General features: G+C 38.2%; 1 protein-coding gene across 5 annotated transcripts in view; it reads right to left on the reverse strand.

Moving 5' to 3' along the window:
• The window catches only part of LOC126334912 (zinc finger protein 345-like), a 168512-nt gene that overhangs the window by 89232 nt on the left and 58471 nt on the right, over positions 1-20809 (reverse strand). For all 5 annotated transcript variants that reach the window (XM_049997629.1, XM_049997628.1, XM_049997630.1 and 2 more), the window contains one exon: positions 11845-12054. In XM_049997629.1, coding sequence (XP_049853586.1) covers positions 11845-12054 — 210 coding nt within the window. The remainder of the gene's footprint in view (positions 1-11844; positions 12055-20809) is intronic.

The raw sequence follows: 20809 nt of genomic DNA on the forward strand, positions 1-20809 counted from the left end.
CCCAGAAATTTGACAGATTCTGCAGCTATCAGTTCTCTGCCTTCATAACTTAAGTGTGTTACATATTCAACAGTTTGTTTGGTCCTGAAGTGTACAATCTGTGTTTTTGTTAAGTTTAGTTTCATAGCATTATTATTTATCAAGTTTTCTAGTTCCTGAAGAGTCTGTTTTGTTTTTTGTGCTAATTCTTCAGTGTTTTTACAGCAGACTACTGGTGCTGAGTCATCTGCATACAGAATCGTATCTGAAGTTACCTTACCTGGTATGTTATTTACATAATATAGAAATAGTAATGGGCCTAATTTGGACCCCTGGGATACACCTGCTTGTTTTTCCTTCCAACTAGGGCAAGCTTTCTCGCCCCTTATGTTGTAAACTACCCTCTTTGTTTCCTATATTTGAGATATGACATCCAATTTAAAGATTATTCATGGAAGCCATAAGAAGCTAATTTGAGGAGCACCTGCTCATGGTTTACCATATCAAATGCCTTACTGAGGTCACGGAAGATACCTGATATGCTCTCCTTGTTATTGAGGCATTTGCTTATTTTAGAGATTAGTTAATTAATAGCATGTACATTGCTTCGGTTCTTCCTAAATACATACTGATTATAAAGAATAATGTTTTTTATTATATTTTTCTAGATGGTTACACACTACTAGCTCAAATATTTTAGAAGTAATTGGTAGTATTGGTAATGAGAGAAAATTTCCTAGCTCTTCTTGTCTGCCCTTTTTGAGGATAGGTCGAACTTCCGCATGCTTCAGCCTAAAGGAAAGCAGCCCTCATCAAATGATTGATTTATTATGTGACAGAGTTGGGGTGGAATATTATCACATCCTGCCTTTATTATTTTTGTTGGGACTTCATCCCACCCCACAGATTTGAGATTTTTTAGAGATTTTATAATGTTATCCACCTCATAGCAGGATACATGAGTGAATCTGAATTCTACTGATATCTGCTGCATTATATTGGTACTTACATGTGGTGGAGGGAGTTTGTCAGTTTTGTTAGAATTTATGAAATACTTGTTGAATTCTTTGCAAATATGTCTGGAGTTTGTAATCATTTCCCCATCTATTTCTAATTTATGATTAAAACTTTGTTTTTTTCTGCACCTATTTCACTCCAGACAATTTGCCATACAGCTTTTGATTTATCTGTGGCATCTGATATGTATTTACTGTTTGCCATTTGTTTTGGCTGTTTAACTACTCTACCAAATATTCTTTTGTATTTGTTTACATAGCTGACAAACTCTGCATCACGGATGTTCTTTGCTTGCATGTCAGTTTCCTCTTTCTAATACTAGAGATCCTGATGCCTTCAGTTATCCACGAGTTCTTTTTACAGTTTTTATCACATGTTGTTATGAAGGGGAAGCATTCATTAAAATTCTCATGAACTCTGATACGAAAGCATTGAAGTTTGTGTTTACTGAGTCCACTTGCTGAAAGAGCAGGATGTTTCATCATTCCTACTGATAGACCGCCTGTGTTAAGATACATTATGAAATTATTACAGTTTAAATGAAACAGAGAGTTGTTTAATTGGTTGTCAAATGTGGCATCTGAGTTGGTCTTTAATTCTAAATTGCATTCCTTTATTTTCCATTAGTTTCTCTGTGAAAGATCGCCCAGCACAATAACAGACGTATTTCTATTTCATTGGCAAGAGAGATCTCTTCAAGAGCTTGCCTATGTTAGAAGCTAGCATCCTTTTACTGTACTTGTTGAGATGAATTCCATAGTATGTGAAACAGTTTCTTTCATAGTTACTAATGTCAAACTTGGCGCAGAAGTTTCTCAGCTTCAAATTAGTAAATCTAATTTCTTCGTTTATGCACGACCAGTCTGGTAAGTCGTACCTTAGTGGCAATGTTGTTACAATGACATTGGTGAAATACAGGAACCACAGCATTTTAACATCTTCTTAATAAAGGCACTAGCTTTGTTCCTGTAGATGTTATTAGCACCCCATATGAGCACATAACAATCAGTTCTTGTGAAATCAGAACATTCTTCATTAATATTACTGTTCTGCTACCAAAATTTGCTCCTAGTTTTACAATGCCAGAAACTTGAACACTGTCATTCACATTGTTTGTCAATAATTCCAGAATGTTTAGGGCATGAATATCACCAAATAGTTTCACTTTCTTCTTTTATAGCCGTTTTCCCACTGCTGAGCCGTTGTTTGACATACACTTAGCGTATTCCTTTGAAAAATCGTTATTACACGACACTGAGATGTCTTTCTCAGTTTCCTGTTGTTTATGGCTGTCTTCTTTTAATGAAGTACAATTTGTACAGTGAGTCAACATATCCGCTTTGTTTACATCGGATTCTTTATCGTGATCTTCTAGTGATGGAGAGAAATGTATTGTCTTTTCCAAAACTGCACTATTATTCTTCAGAGAATTATACTTTTTGTTTAGAGCAAACATACCACTTTAAAGTGCTCTGATTATTTCATCCTTTTATCTGATTACGTCTTTAAATTTGCATTCACAAGCATGACTAATGCACGTAAGACAAGAATATGTATAATCATCAGTTACAAATTTTATGCTTACTTTGGAACATTTCTCATGAAACCAACAGTGACAGTTGCTACACTGGATGCCATTTAATGCTTTCTTGTCACAAATCTTGAAGTTGTATGCACTTTTAAGTTCGTTTTTACTGGTGCAGTTTTGACTTACGATATTACCGCACCGTGCCATCTTGCTAGTCCATAATTGAATAACATGCCATTGTAGGCAGGGTTTTGTGTTTGATAGTAGTGTGACAGGCAAATCAACCTTTATATCATACATGGCACGTTGTTACTACAACAATGCAATCTGCTGGGGAATGCCACATACTGCTAATGTGTACCAAAAATAGTTACAGGACAACCGACTGGATTTATGACCAGATTTGGCAGTTTTTTTCAGTTGAATGAACCAACCAAACAAACTAGCCTCTCCAGTCACATCAGCTTATGTATGTTTTCACTCACTCTCTGGGTTTGTGGGGTTACACTTGAACTTAAGACAATCAACTAACACAAATCTCTGACAGCTATGTCAGTTAAATTATCACTCAGCCTTCAGATCTGAGTGATTTCATATACACTGTTTTTAGCTTTTTTGGTTATACGTCAACCACGAGTAGGGCTGCCAACTTTCTTAGAGCAAATACTGTATCTTATTTTAAGGAGAGATGAATTAAAAGCATGTTTCTAAAAATGAAGTATTTTCAAAACTTATATACTAATGTACTTAAAAATAAAAAATTTTCATACCTCTGACATTAAATACAGATTTTGATTGGTTTCAGGGGATAACAACTGGTGCTACGTTATAATTTTTATGTTTAAATAAATGAACAATGACTTTTTAATTTAAATTTACTGATGCTTTGTTTCTCTCTTTCCACTGAATTGCACCCATCACCGATAATTCAGTTTTCTAAATATTGAGGTGGTGTGAACAGAAAGCACATAAGAGAAAATTTATTTTACATCTTTGGTGACTTAATCACTTACTTTTGAACCATATTTGTTGTGAGAAATATTTGATACCATTATTTAATCTTTTTTGAACTACTTTTATTAGTATAGTTTCATGATATGAATCATCATTGCAGGTACTGTATATCACTTTGAATTTATCTTGAGGATCATATGATATCTCCCATTTACATGCCAGTGAGCTTTCAGTCTTTTGATACAGACACAAGGTTCACTATTAAAAAAAATGTCTGTTCATAAACATGGACAAAAAAACTGAACTGAAAGCTACTTATTAGCACTCACGACAGGTGAAAACAGGATACAGTCAATAATAATGATTTAGCAATGGCAAAATAAGACACAATGGAATTAATGACATTTGTTGCCAGTCGGTACTGATTTAAATCAATGGGGAAAGTTGAAAATTTGTGCTGGACTGGGATTTGAACCCAGGGCAGAGAATTTGGTCCTGACAAGAGGTGTGCTAGGGTAGTCAGTGCAGCTGAAGTGACCACTATGTCGGATGGCACATTAGTCAGCGTACCTGCCTAGTAAGCCGGAGAACTGGATCAGAATCCTCGTCTGGCACAAATTTTCAACTTTCCCCACTGATTTAAATCAGTAGTCACTGGCAGCTAATGTCATTAATTCTTTCATGTCTCGATTCAAGGTGGCTGCAGGATCAAAATGGTATCTGTCTTTCGAACATGTCCGAAAGAATACACACACAAATAATGTTTCCATTTAGAACTGAATGCGCCGCACTGCATTGACTGTTTTCATTCGGATGCTCCACGGGCTGCTTTCACTAAAAAGAATGGATGAGTAATTCAAATGAAACGTAAAAGTACTACCACATGAGTTGATTGTTTACAGACAACCAACTGAATCAACTGTTTTCTTTCAATTGCTCTCATCACTGCTGGTGATTTGTTCATTTCCGTCAATCCCAGCCCCCCAATACTCAGAAGGATTATGCAGCCTTCTCTAACATGTCTATTGTCACAAATCCATTTGGAAGGAAAATACAAATAATTAATAGTTGATGAAGGTTCTAAGTTGATTGATCTGCGCAAATTATAATATAATCATTTGAATATAATAGAGGGAAACATTCCACGTGGGAAAAATATATCTAAAAACAAAGATGCTGTAACTCACCAAACGAAAGCATTGGTATGTTGATAGGAGACAATAAAAAACAAACAAACACACACACACACAAATTTCAAGCTTTTCAACCCACAGTTGCTTCATCAGGAAAGAGGGAAGGAGAGGGAAAGATGAAAGGATGTGGGTTTTAAGGGAGAGGGTAAGGAGTCATTCCAATCCTGGGAGTGGAAAGACTTACCTTGGGGAGAAAAAGGGACAGGTATACACTCACACACTCACACACTCACACACACACACACACACACACACACACACATCCGCACATACACAGACACAAGCAAACATATGTAAAGGCAAAGAGTTTGGGCAGAGATATCAGTCAAGACAGAAGTACAGAGGCAAAGATGTTATTGAATGACAGGTGAGGTATGAGCGGCGGCAACTTGAAATTAGCGGAGGTTGAGGCCTGGTGGGTAACGGGAAGAGAGGATATATTGAAGGGCAAGTTCCCATCTCCAGAGTTCTGATAGGTTGGTGTCAGTGGGAAGTATCCAGATAACCCGAACGGTGTAACACTGTGCCAAGATTTGCTGGCCGTGCACCAAGGCATGTTTAGCCACAGGGTGATCCTCATTACCAACAAACACTGTCTGCCTGTGTCCGTTCATGCGAATGGACGGTTTGATGCTGGTCATTCCCACATAGAAAGCTTCACAGTGTAGGCAGGTCAGTTGGTAAATCACATGGGTGCTTTCACATGTGGTTCTGCCTTTGATCGTGTACACCTTGTGGGTTACAGGACCGGAGTAGGTAGTGGTGGGAGGGTGCATGAGACAGGTTTTACATCGAGGGCAGTTACAAGGGTAGGAGAAAGAGGGTAGGGAAGGTGGTTTGGGGATTTCATAGGGATGAACCAAGAGGTTACGAAGGTTATGTCGACGGCAGAAAGACACTCTTGGTGGAGTGGGGAGGATTACATGAAGGATGGATCTCATTTCAGGGCAGGATTTGAGGAAGTCGTATCCCTGCCGGAAAGCCACATTCAGAATCTGATCCAGTCCCGGAAAGTATCCTGTCACAAGTGGGACACTTTTGGGGTTCTTCTGTGGGAGGTTCTAAGTTTGAGGGGATGAGGAAGTGGCTCTAGCTATTTGCTTCTGTATCAGGTCGGGAGGGTAGTTGCGGGATGCGAAAGCTGTTTTCAGGTTGTTGGTGTAATGGTCCAGGGATTCAGGACTGGAGCAGATTCGTTTGCCACAAAGACCTAAGCTGTAGGGAAGTGACAATTTGATATGGAATGGGTGGCAGCTGTTAAAATGGAGGTACTGTTGCTTGTTAGTGGGTTTGATGTGGACGGATGTTTGAAGCTAGCCATTGGACATTGGACGAATCTGTTCCAGTCCTGTCGATTTTCCCTTCCATCGTTAAAGGCTGCTACGCCAAGAATGAGCATTGCAGAGATTTAAGCTAGCTCGCTCCGTCCTGAGGGGAGGTTATTGGAGATCTTAATTTACGGACCGCCCTCGTATGTATACAGTTTGTTGCATGCCACTAAGTACTTGAACTCTCAAATAATGGATGAATAAAGAATGAGTACTTGCGCATCATGGGCTACACGTCTTTTCCACCCCCACCTGTAGGTATATATAAGGCCTATGTGTTAGTTCAGGATATAAGCTAACCCCATTCCAAATTACATCCATCCAAATCCGTCCAGCCATTTTAGCTCTCTCTCTCTCTCTCTCTCTCTCTCTTTCTCTCTCTCTCTCTCTCTCTCTCTCTCACTCACACACACACACACACACACACACACACACACACACACACACACACACACACACACACATCAACAAACAACCAAACTTTCACATTTATAGTAAATATAAGCCCGGCATCATCTACAAACAGTACAACACTGAATGCATAATCTGGGGCACTTGTATTCATTATATACATAAGAAATAAATAGGACCTAGAATATTTCCTATGGGTACTCCCATTTCTACTTTTTTCTAACTGAAACTAAACTCACATTGTGATTAGGGTAAGATGACATCAGTCTGTGTTCAGCTTCTTAGTCATGATTCAACCACTTTTAGCCAGATGCTCGAACATCTACTGTTTCCAATTTTTCTACAAGGATGTCACAGTTAACAGTATTAAATGCTTTAGAGATCTAAATTAATTTCTTTTAGGCTATTGCTTTTCCTAGATTTTAATAATTTGTTCAGTGAAGGACATTAATGAAAAAATAATTAGAAATCCATAAAGGACCAATAGCATTGCAGGAGTTCATTTAGACCCTTCCACAGCATTTTGGATGCTCAGTTATAAAATCATTTTAGAACATTGGAAGCACAAGGGATTCAAGGATCTGGCAAAAGTGGTGTGAATTTTACCTATTAGACCAAAGACAGATTGATGACAGTAAATGTAATTAACTGATAAGTATATTTTCATTTTCAAAATAACACTGAAAAACAAGAAAATAAGACGAATATAGAAACATAAGGGTCTTAAAACCATCAGAAAGTAATATCAAAACTGGCATAAATATTGCTAAAACTGGCAAAACAAGAACACCAAAATTGCATAAAATGTTCTTGGATTTCTTGCCGCATCAGTTCACGGTAAAACTTCAAGCTTTTGTCAAGAACCTCCATTGTGTTCATCAGGAGCAACTGATTGTCAAAACAGCTGCCGCGGTGGCCTTATATGGCCCACAGATGGCTTCTGATTGGTCGGTAATTACGTTATGCTGTCGCAGATGGTTTCAACATCTGTGCCGGTGGCACCACCGTACCCGCCATAGCGCAAACATTAGAAGCATACCTCTGACTGTTGTCTGCATTGAATGTTTGCTTCCATGCACTACAAAGATTCTATCAGCTGTCATGGTTGAAGTTTTTCTCGTACAGTCTTATTACTACAGCCTCCTTAATTACACAGTTCCAGTATGTAGGAACCTGGGGCAAAACTTTTGTTTCATCAAACAGTATTTTACGTCTGTCTGTGAGGCTGCACTCAGCAACTGGAGCTTTCTCCATTTCTCAATTTTTAATATGTCACTGATGTTCTGCTTAGTGGTTGGAAATGGTGCAAATGAAGTGACCAACATAACAGCTGCCGCCCTCACAAATGGTGATGTAAATCCCAGGGATTCTGAGGCAGAGTGTGTCCTAAACAGAGTGTAGCATCTTTACCTTCTTAAGAGTTTGGAAAATAGATGACACACTTTTTCATGCGGGGACTCTGCCTATTTAGTTAGTTGTAGCTCTGCAGAAGGGAAGGAATGCAGTCGATGGCTCCTTACGTGAATGTTCAACATTTAATATTTCCTTTTCTTGGTGAACACTGACGTCATACCACGTGACCCATAGCCATTCTTTGGGAACACATACCTCACACGATTAATTCAGAAATCAAAGTGGTCCTCATTAGAATTATTTTTCTGTGTAGCAGTATATTTGAAGCTGCTCTCTTTTGGACTGGGCATTAAGATATAAATCAGTGAGCATTGGCTTGTGGTAAACTGAGTGGCCATGATGTCCATCCAACTTTCGTTGTATCAAAACATCTGAAAATGGCAGCCTTCCTTCTTTCCGTGTCTCGATGGTTTAACTGGATGTTGGGGAGTGTACCATTCATAGTTAATGGAAGTGCCCAAGAGCTTCCACATTGTGTGGCCCAACCATAAACATATTGTCAACATAACAATAAAATGAAGACGGATGAAGGGGTGCGTAGGAACTTTTGTAATTAGTGACACCACATCCTGGCTGACTAAAATATCATTTGGGCTGATTCTAATCTGTTTAATTTTCTAAATGAACATCTCAGAGTTTTTGATGTTGTATTTACAGCGTTCTATTATTTGAGTCATGAAATTGGTTAAATATTTGGCCACTCACAGCCCAGGATGTCTAGGAACTCTTGCTCTAAGAACTTTGATGCTGTGCTCTGGTAGACCAGAATTCTTCAGGAGTTCCACTGTTTTTCTGCTGTATGACAGAGCTGAGTCCCAATTTATGCATTTGTATGTGCTATCTTCCAACTATGATGCCAATTTGCTGTGATATTCAGTTGGATTAAGCACAACCATAACATTTCCCTTGTCAGCCACAAATACCACAAAATCTTCATCTTTCTGCAATGCACAGAGCCCCTCTCTCTCTGCTCTGCTGATGCTAGATTTGGGCGACTTGGTTGAGGCTAAAATACGAAAATACGACTTGTGGCAAGTCTTACAGTGTCAATGTTATATTGCTTCCACTAAAGAACTCCACAATAGATACAGTGCTTGGTGTAGGAGTGAAATTCATTACTTTATTAAGGACTGACATGACTCCTTTGTGCACGTGTGAGAAAATCTTCAACTGTGACAGCAGACATAATCTTAACGGTGTGTGGAATCAAGCTCTGAATGCAGAGAAGAGCCAGAGATATTTGTTGCACCATGCACACTACGGCAGGAGCGGTGACGCTACCAGCACAGACGCCGACACCATCTGCAATAGCATGACATAACTACAGGCCAATCAACAGCCGTCTTTGGGATATACTGGGTGAACATTAATAACCGACAAACTGCAGGGACGAATGCCTGACTGCAACTGGAGGGGAAAAGGTCCTATGAACACGTGTCCGAAAATGAATTATTGCTATGGTACACGGTGCTGACAAATGACAGTTTCCTGTCCATTTGCCAAGTATTCCTCGTGTGTTGCAGGCTGTGATATTGACACAGTTTACTGAAAGCAGTCGAATGATCCAGCATTCATGTTGGGAACAAGCTGAGATGGCGTTTGTGTATGGCCAAGCAAATGAGAATGGTCTAGAGGCAGCACGACTGTACCAAAACAAGTACACTGACAGACACCCCATTACATCACAAACATTTCAAGCCCTTTTTGGGCAGTTGTATCATCACGGGTCCTTTCTGACAGATGAACATACAGGGAGGCGGCAGACTGTGGGTACACCAGATATGGAAGATTGGGCCCAACAGTATACTGAGATGGATCCTAGTACAAGCTCCAGGAAAGTGGCCCAACAACATGGTGCAAGCCAAAGTTGTGTGTATCCTCCATGACAACTGCTACCATCCCCATCACTTGCAATCCTATGTAGGTCACTTTGAAAAATCTGTTGTGATATGGATGCTATGCGACTCTGTACTGTGTTCCAGCACAATTTGTTGTCATTGCGTACACACTGTCCATTTCTGGACACATGTTCATAGGACCTGTTTTCCTTCATTTCCGATCAGGAATCTGTCCCTCTACTTCGTCAGTTTTATTAATTCACCCTGTATAAGGCTATCACAGTAGCAGTTTTGACAGTCCGTTGCTTCTGATGAAGGCAAGGGAGGTAATCATTGAAAGCTCCAAGAATGTATTATGCAACAGTGTTGTCACAAAAGACTTCCATCTCATAAAACATTAAGATTGACAGGAAATAACACTGAAACAGGCAAAAAATCAAATATTCATACAAGTACAGTAGAAAAAATTATAGCGGTTCTGTAACATATATCTTTAATGGACAATTTAAGTTTTGTGACTGTGTAGTGAGCTTAATGAAGTACATGAAAATGAATAAAATTTTGTATTGCTGTATGTGTGCTCTCGCTCTCTCTCTCTCTCTCTCTCTCTCTCTCTCTCTCTCTCTCTCTCTCTCTCGTTTCACCAATCCTATTAAAGGCTTGTAGGGGCTGAAGAGGGGACTTAGTACATAGAGTTGTTTTGATAAGAAACCCATATCGGATCACTTTCACATTTTCCCCTTCATGGTATGCACAGGTACGGGAGACAATAAGCTCTACCCATGTGTTCAACAGGAGCCCATGGCATGGGCAATGTTTCGAATACTCATCATCAGGGTCACTTCCACAATGATGAAGGTTGCCCTCTCTTCAAAGTCAAGTATGTTGGTCATCCATGGAGTGCGAAAGTCAATCTTCATAGGGGCAAACATCCTGTTTTGTCACAGCTACTTTTGTAGTCTTACAAAAATAGTACATGATGTCATAATTACATCAGGCATTGGTGAGGGTGCCCCCTTCTCACTTTGTGTTTGTATCTTGGCACTGGAGATTTGAAAGTGATCTGATCTTCAAAGTTCTATTACATCCAAAACAGTACATTTCTGGGCATGGGTTCCTTATTGAAACCTGATCAGTCTGTCTCCTCTATGCCCCTAAATTGGAATCATGAAACATACTATTACGTATGGCATAAAAAATATACATATATACAAAATTCGAGTGTGTTTAGAGAAGAGCTCTTTAAAAAAATTTCAAAAATAAAACTTTCTTACGCGACAAAAATGTCATAGTTGCGTAATTTACCCACTAGGGCTCATGAAGGTTTTGACACTATTTATTTCTGATTTTCAGAGCCTGTGTTCAAACTATTGAGTAATAAATATTGTTTTAGAGATGTTGCTGACTTCAAATAGCGTTCCCCTCCCCCCCCCCCCCCCTCCCCTGTAGGGGTGAGAGGGCATGAAGTGCTTGGTGTACAAGCCGCCTATACACACCCTAGAAAAGCAGGTTGCCTATTTCACAGAAGCTTCCAGCCATTGTTTAAGAGATACCTGGTTGTCCTGCATGCAGATGACAGTTGTGCATTAATGTAAACACACAACATTTTCAGCAACACCACGAAAACAATATTCATTGCACAGCTGTTTAAAACAATGTATATTACACCCTGTGTGTGTGTGTGTGTGTGTGTGTGTGTGTGTGTGTGTGTGGAGAGAGAGAGATTAGATTTTATACATTCCAGTTGTCATATTAAGTTCACTACACAATGAGAAAACATATATTAGCAACTTAAGATATATGTTACAGAACTGCTGTAATTTTCTCTGTACTACTTGCCTGCATATTTTACCTATATATTTTAAGTTTCAAAAAGAAAAAACAACTGAGAATTTTTGTTAATGTATGTAACAAAACCTAAAGTCAACATACCTTATCTGTTTACTAATGACTACAAAAAAACTGATTTATGAACACAAAATTTCTATACCTGAAGCTTGCAAGTCAGCAGTTCTAGAAAACAGCAGATTAATATGTGATTCTTCAGTTTCTCCCGGCATATTTCTTACTCGAACAGGTCCACGGGTGTACTGCTGGTCCATAGTGTCCAACGGGCACTATGGACCAGCAGTACACCCATGGACTGTTCGAGCATATTAATATTTTATAAACTGTGTACTTACTTATGTTGTACCATATGGCTTTCAAAGGAGTCCATTTCTATAAACTTCTCTAAACAGAAATCACATTCTATAGGAAATTGAAGATCAATGCCATGTAGTTTAAAGATGTTCTCTTCAGTAGCCAGCTGTTCTGGTAATGATGGTGAGACAGCACCGTTAACCACATTTGCTTTACTTCTCTGATGTTTTTCTTCAGGTGTGCTATTCTTGCTGTGAAAAATAAAAAGTGGAACTGTTTATGAAATAACCATCAAAGCTAACTGTACAAAAATGTAAGTAAACAACACATGTAACCTTATCAACATGACCAGTTTGAACACTTTTCAAAACTATATACTTATAATTGAGGCATACTGGATTGAGCAAGCAAGAAAACAAATTTCAGGGTCACAAATTGTAAAAAAATTAACTTTTCTTTTACTTAAACCACACCTGATATCTTTACTTTCTGGATAATCTTATCATTAGGGTGTAAGAAACTACTCTTCTTCTTCTTTTTCTTTTTCGTCTTGTCCTCCCTATCCTGCAACTCCTCTCTATTTCTCCTAAGGATGGAAAACTGGATGCTTTTAGCATAACTGTTCATTTCAATCTCTAACTTTCACAAATAACCACTTTTTTTGTATACCAGAGATTAGAATTCATTTTACAGTAGCATGCAGACACATTAGTGTTCAAATATGGATAAATAAGCAGAACACAGAAAACATAAGTAACTCCCCAGGAAATATCGCGCTAATACCATGTAACAACGCCTTTAGCCTTTATACTTGTCTCACAGTTTGGGAGGGAAGAGAATCTACAGGTTTCTCCAGATACGCCAAATCCAGTTGAAGCCACCCACTGATAATTAGATCCTGTAGAACTACCAAAATGTTGGGATGCTGTGTGATACATTTCATCTGTTGTTCCAAACAATCTCAGAAATTTTCTGGGTTGGATGATTTAGCAGGTCAGTTGAAGTGTGACAGGGTGCCTTAGTGCTCATAAACCAGGAACATAAGTCTGCAGCACTGTTAATACTGTTGTTGACATCTTGGAAAATAGGACTGTCAACAACATACTCATCACGAACACATAGAAGAAAGGCTGCAAGTGAAATAATCAATCTGGTTCATGTTCATAGTAAACTGAAAGAGTGGGCCCACGCCATGGTACAAAAAACATCCTCAAAATGTCATAGAACCATCTCAGGCCTGAACTACATGCTACACACACACACACACACACACACACACACACATACACATACACACACACACACACACACACACACACACACACACACACACACACACAAAGGAATCAGACAAATACTCAACCAGTTGGTTCATTAAGAGCAGAAAGTGCAAGTACAGCAAACAACTGCTTTGACTGAAAACAGCTAGATACTCTACCATGCACAATGACACAGTTCGAGCTTTCCAGACCAATAATCAAATCTTAGTACTGTATCTACAAGTGAGTATGAAACACTTGACGATGTGGATACCAATTACTTGCATGCTACTCACAAAGTACTACAACTGAAATTTCTCAATGGGCAAGCCACTCACCATCAGAAGTTAATGCATATTTCTAAAGGTTTGCAAAAGAGTTTAAGTTATTCTGTTTTAATATTTATTACTATTTAATGTGTCAGAAATTAATATTCATAAGTTCAAATGGAAAACGTAACCAATCAATGATGTTCAATCTGTAGTGAACTGCTGATGTAGTAACTGAATTTTTTTCCAACTTTGGTTATAGTTAAGTACCCATTATACTGCTTTATGCCTTGGTGGAGTAAATCTTTTGACGACACAAGCATTTTTGCCCCACGTAGAAAGTGTTGACTCAAGGTACCTTGTTTTTTATGAAGTTGTCATCACAAAAAAAAAAAAAAAAAAAAAAACACAAACCAACAAAACTGGATCAAGTGCCACTATTACACTCAAGTGCCACTATTACACGATAACACAATCAGCTTATTTCACAAAGAAAATCCAGGACTTTGTTTGGGAAATCATCCCTCTTGCACTTATTTCTCTGATCTTTGCCCTAAAATGTTCACCTTTCCCACTCCTTATTGAACAAGTGTCACAAAAATTTCTTCCTAGATGAAAATGCACATGAAACTTTGCATGACAACAACTTAATCTCACAACCAGTAGAATTATACAGGTTTGGAATCGTTAAACTACCTGAGCAACATCAGACTGTTTCAGATTGTCTGAGAAAATATATTGTTGATGATTAACTTCTCTCTAATTTACCCTAATTTACCATTAAGCTCAATGAACTAAAGTAATATGCTATTAAAATATGCACTGTACTATGACAAATGAATTACAACTTAGCACGATAACGTTACGATGAAAGTCTATGTTAATAAAACAAAATATCTGTAACATTAATGTGCCTATATTGAGATAATTAGTAAGATATTAGGCACTTTCGACTTACAAACAGGCTCTGTTTACTTGCTGTTCTCTGTCATACTCAAGCAATAAAGAAAAGTGGCATTTCATAAATAAAACTGTATATTCAAAAAAGCCAAAAATTATGTTGGCAGAACTGGAAAGACACATGAAGCAAAGCACCCTTTATTTTATAGACAACCCTGATACTTCAGAGCTGGAGAAGAGCTGCCATATTCATCTCTCCCTTATTGCCCAAGTGGTGACTACGACAGATAAAACAACAATGTCGAAAATGAGTTTAGAAGCAACTTCTGCATGGAACGACCTTCCTGGACTCAAAACCATAAACAGAAAACATTACGTCACACCTTACGTGAAAATTACTTGGTTTATTCAATAGAAATGATAATAAAATATGAAGGGAATCTAGCAGGATAATTTTATGCCATCCAGGAAGTAACTTTACAGCTGCAGAGTTTGCCAATTATATTTCGGGTTTTTTCCAAGTTGCAGTTATAATACTAGCAGGAAGAATACCAGCCAACGTGTTTGTTGAGGAGTCTCATTCATGGGAAGTTCACACTTCGAAGGCATAGCAGTGCCACCTGCCATGGCGTTCAATGGGGGCTGATGAAATATATAAAATATTGCCCAATGATTTTTGTTCCCATTTTTGTAACTAGCATGGTAACTAATAATACTCACAAGGGAACCTCCCCATTGCACCCCACTCAGATTTAGTTATAAGTTGGCACAGTGGATAGGCATTGAAAAACTGAACAAAGATCAATCAAGAAAACAGGAAGAAGTTGTGTGGAACTACGAAAAAATAAGCAACATATACAAACAGAGCAGTCCATGTGCAACATAGGCAACACCAAGGAGAGCGTAGGCGCAGTAGCTCCGTGGTGCTGTGGTTAGCGTGAGCTGCTACAGAGCGAGAGGTCCTTGGTTCAATTCTTCCCTCAAGTGAAAAATTTACTTTCTTCATTTTCACAAAGTTATGATCTGTGCGTTCGTTCACTGACGTCACTGTTCACTGAAATAAGTTTAGTGTCTGTGTTTTGTGACCGCACCGCAAAACCCTGTGATTAGTAGACGAAAGGACGCGCCTCTCCAATGGGAACCGAAAACATTTGATCGCAAGGTCATAGGTCAATCGATTCCTCCACAGAAAAACATGTCTGATATATTTTATACGACACTGGTGACGGCATGTGCGTCACATGTCAGGAATTTGTTGTTGACCCACCTAACTTGTACACTTGGCGAATGGGTAAAAAGATTCTTCTACCTTGCCCGATTTAGGTTTTCTTGTGGATGTGACAATCACTCTCAAAAAACTGATGAAAACATAATAGTTTGTCACATAAACTTAAAATAAAAAATTAAACTTTTCACTCTAGGGAAGGCTAGAACTAAGGACCTCTCGTTCCGCAGCTGCTCACACTAACCACGACACACCTGTGCTTGTATTATCCTTGATGCTGCCTATCTTCCGCATGGACTACTCAGTGTGCTCATTTTTTCATAGTTCCACGCAACTTCTTCCTGTTTTCTCGATTGATGTATGTTCAGTTTTTCAAGGCCTATCCAATGTGCCAACTTATAACTAAATCTGAGGGGGGTGCGATGGGGAGGTTCCCTTGTCAGGTGTGCTGACATCAAACTGAACGTTATAAATCAATTGCTGTGACAATTATTTTTGTTTTTCTGTCTTAAGCAACAAGAAAGCAAAATAGCTCATTCACCAGGTGTGATTCACATATTTGGAACACTTCCACTGGTAATAAATTTTATTGTAAACATTATGAGTAGGCAACACACATTGTTTTATAATTAGACATAGAAAATGTTTTTCTTGAGATTGCTGTCATTGGCACTATACCCAAAAGAAAAGCACACAAATCATGAAATAACAACACAATGTTGACTGCAAAATGTGAACATCCACAAGGAGATTTTGTAAGCTACAAACAATATACAGCTTCAAATCAACAAAGATTACTATGCAGGAAACTATACCAAACGACCAATAAAAAGCAGGATCAAAGACCATTGAAAAATGAAACCAGCTAAAGTATGCGGTGCAAGTATGATTATAGTTTCTCTAACATGAAATGAGAAGCGATCGTTATCAAAGCATGGAACAAGGACAGTAATCTCTAGAATAACTCATTCTAAAAAAAAACTGTCACTTGGCTTATAAATGCTGAAAGCACGGCAAAAATCATCTACCCCTACTTCATTGTCTAATGCTTTGTCAATAAAAGTGAAAATCATCTATGTTGAGGAGCTTTCCAACTTAAAATTTGATTAATACAGACAGCATATGAAACAACAGCAGGTTCACCAAGCTGAGAGTGGTGGTGAGATTCTACTCTGTGCCACACAATCAATTTAGTGTCATTAATTTAGCTCCTGACATTTTTGTACGAAAGGACCCTCTACGTTACCAGTGCATTCATATGAGAGTTATTGAGCTGTAATGCAGTGACACGGATTGGCAGATGGTTTTAGAATTTGCAGAGACTATTCATATACTGCTCATTCACTGTGCCAAGTTACCATTATGTCAGATTATAGCCCAGACTTAATTTCTACCTGTGAAAGAACTGCACACATTACATTGACACCCCTGCAATCCACACACAACACATAGCCATTATACGGCAATTAATTGCTCCAAAACGCCCTATGCTTGCATCTTCTTACCAACAATTTAACTTCTTTTGCAGCGGACATTCACCCCATTGTGGAGTTGATAAACAAGTGTTAAAGTCTACGACACATTCATTCACACCCACTCCCTCTCCCCATAACCAATATAAATGTCTCAAATTAAGACACTGGGAGCAGATTTACAAATACATTAACAGGCTTCTGGTTATCAGCTTTTCTGAAAGGATTTTCTGCTGTTGCTCTGAAGATGACTGCTTAAGGTAAATAGAAATGTTCCTAAGAGAAACACTCAATGTTTGCATTCTTTCAGATCCATTAATCAAAAAACTATGAAATTAAGCAATAAAAAATCACTTTTCACTTTGCAAGCCCCAGTACTTCAAATAAAACACTCACAATTTCAAGCCTATCTCCGCCACTGTTGTCATGAGTGAAAAACCACTGACTGCCAGGACTGCCACAGTTGTTGACTTATATGGACACAATTGCTGCACCTGGAAACGATCACAGAGATGTGTGTGCAGAAGACAAGTTGTTCAGCTAGCAGCAGTTCAAGTGTGCCACAATAACAACGATGTCAAGTGATGCGAGAGGTAGGTACCATCTTTGAAACTGGCACTCCTGCCTCCATGCAAGCATCAGGCATCCATCTTTGTTTCTGTTCAATATCCGAAGCCCATCCACATGCATTACTAAGAGTGTGTACCTGGTCTCTGTTATAACTGTTGCTGTTTGTTCTAATCTTGGTCACCTCTGTTATATCAGAAACCCAACTGATAAATAGAATATTGTAAAAACTGCACTTGCAAGTCACTCCATAAATTTATGGGAAAGGAAGTGCACAGTTACTGAGAATAAAGCTCTGGCAATTGTCAGGGGACTTCCAAATTTTGCTCGTCGTGGAAGAAAAAGCACTGTCATGACAGATCACAAGGCTTTATCTTTCTTAATGAGCTGTTGCTTAATGTATTAATGCATGACCAACTGAAACGCTGGGCGTTCAGTTTAAAGAATTTGTCAGGAAATTCGCTACTTGCCAGGCCAAGTCAATATTGTTCTGGGTGCACTGTCATGGCTTACTTATGACACAGTGGAGTCAAATGTTGCAAATCCATTGCAGTGAGTTATACACATTAATTTCATCAAGAGCTTTGCAGGAGAACGGTTTAACAAGAAATTACTATGCAATATTTCAGCAGAACAAGATGCAGATGAAATATTAAAGGGAGTAAAAACTTTGTACAATGAACTAGACGAATTCAGCTGTACAGTGATACAAATTAAGCAGTATTACCTAAAACAGCAGAATATCTTTTACCAATGAACAAGTCTTAATTCTGATCACTGGAGATCATGAATACCATAATATACAATAGTTGATCTTGTTTCATATGTTCACAAGAGTTTCATACAATTTGGCCCTCGCAAACTGTAAGAACATTGCATATTTAATAATACTGCAAAAAGAGTTAATGTGACACTAAAATTGAGCAGTTTGTGTCAGAAGACGAATTTAACCTCAGCAGCATAAAGAACCTATGCATAGTATTATACCTGACAAATGTGGCCACATTCTGTCAGCTGACCTCTATAGACCATCACCAACATCTAAAGGCAATTATTTGTTCATAATTGTAGTGCTGGAACTTTTCTCAATATATGTCAATATGTATTTCTCTTTAACCTTTGCATAGGCCTGAGTGTCACATGACCCTCAATAAATTAGAAGTAGTTTATTTTCGGAATGTGATCAAAGCAGAATGCATCATCAGCAATAATGGTCCACAATATCGATCAAAATTATACACGAGTTTCTTGGAAAATTATAACATAAAGCAAATTTTAATTTTCACTTATCATCCAGCTTCAGATCCAATATGCGAGTTACGTGAGAACTCTGAAGATTATTTGTGCATATTGTAGAAAACACTATAAGAACTGGTACATAAAATTTCAAGACTTCAAAACAATGATGAACAATTGAAATCATGGCAGCACAGGTATGCCACCATGCACAGTTTCATTCGTTTAAAAGCCATTTTGTATTTTTGAACAGTACATAACATACCCACAAAAAAACAGAAATCTCGTGATCCTCAATAAGAAAGCTCATGCTCAAAAGCCAGCACGCTAAATTAGTGAAGCCTTGATTATAAAAAGTGAACGAATGGATTCTTGTCAAGCCTCATATGAAATATTCGAAGGTCAAACATCCAGTTCGGAAATGTAACCGTTACTACACTGGTCTCTTTGGAATCAAAAATTATGCATCCTAACATTGTTGAAGTGGAGTACACCAGTTTATGCAAATTTTGTGGATTAAAGCAAATAAAGAACATGAAACTACACCACAAAAGGGACAATTTGGAACTCCATGTGTAAAGATACTCATTTAAATACACAGTCCCATGGAACTGTAATTAAGTTTTATTGTATACAATTTTTTGCACAGAAGAAGAATATTTTTGTGTGTGCATTGTTTTCTTACCTTACAGACAGTGCCAGGCATTACACATCACAATGGTCCAATGTGCATAAATTACATTTTTTGTATATATGAAGTTAGTGAAACAAGTATTTTAGCAGGAGAAAACTCCAAGAAAGAGCGACACACTTACATTATGCAAAGACTTGTATTTTCTTGTCTAAATCACTGTTGGTATCATTGTTCACGTATACGAGCCAAACAGCAGCCAGAGAAGTGACACAGCAAAGATGTGACATTGAAATTATGTCATTGCTGAGGTATGCCATTCTTTGATGTTTTGAGTTTGCCATTTTCCAATTCACTAAGGCGGTGCCAAGGATAAACAGGGTCATTGCTCCATATTGTCCCCTCCCCTTTGGCAGTGTCAGCAGTCTGCACCTACTAGCATCTACTAACCTCAACTTCCAATCACATTGCAGTACAGATGTTTTGCAGATCAGCCATCAATGCATTGGTCATGAACCAACATGAATTTTGTGTGTGTTATCAACGTCAACATATACGTTATGCAGTGACAGAGCAAACAGCCTGTTCACAAATTATTGTTCAATAGTGATCCAATGCATTGATTAAGTCAAGTGCATCAATTTCAGATTACCCAAAGATGATATGTAAGTGCTTTATAATCCTCAATTGTTATACAAGCTTTGTTTTGTTATGTAGTCATATAATGACTACTGCGAACACCATGTGCAACATAGATTGCTTCTCTTATTTACATTAATTAACTCTGCTATCTACTTAAGGATTTTTGCATTCTGCTTAAGATATCAGCTTAGAAGCCACTGATAGCCTTTGGATCAAGGCAGTCAGGTAGATGCAGTATTTCTTGATTTCTGAAAAGCATTTCACTCAGTACCACATCTATCTTTCTTGTCGTAAGTATGGTCATATGGTATATCAAGTGAAATTTTTGTCTGGACTGAGGATTTTTTGGCATGGACAATGCAGCTGGTTATCTTGGTTGGAGAGAAATCGTCAGGTTCAAAAGTAATTTCAGGTGTGCCCAGGGAAGTGTGTTGGCAACCTTGTTGTTCATGTTGTATATTCATGACCTTGCAGACAATATTAACAGTAACCTCAGACTTTTTGCAGCTTGATGCAGTTGTCTATAATGAAGGACTGTCCGAAAGAAGCTGCATAAATATTCAGTCAGATCTTGATAAGCATTCAGTCAGATCTTGAAAAGATTTCAAACTGGTGCAAAGATTGGTATCTTGCTTTACATGTTAAGAAATATAAAATAGTGCACTTCACAAAACAAAACAAAAAACATAGTATCTTATGACTATAACAACAACAAGTCACCTACTATAGCAGCAGTGAGTCACAGTTGGAATCGGACAGCTTATACCAATACCTGGGTGTAACATTTTGTAGGGATATGAAATGG

Source organism: Schistocerca gregaria, chromosome 2 (genome assembly GCF_023897955.1).
Source record: "Schistocerca gregaria isolate iqSchGreg1 chromosome 2, iqSchGreg1.2, whole genome shotgun sequence".
Lineage (NCBI taxonomy): Eukaryota > Metazoa > Arthropoda > Insecta > Orthoptera > Acrididae > Schistocerca > Schistocerca gregaria.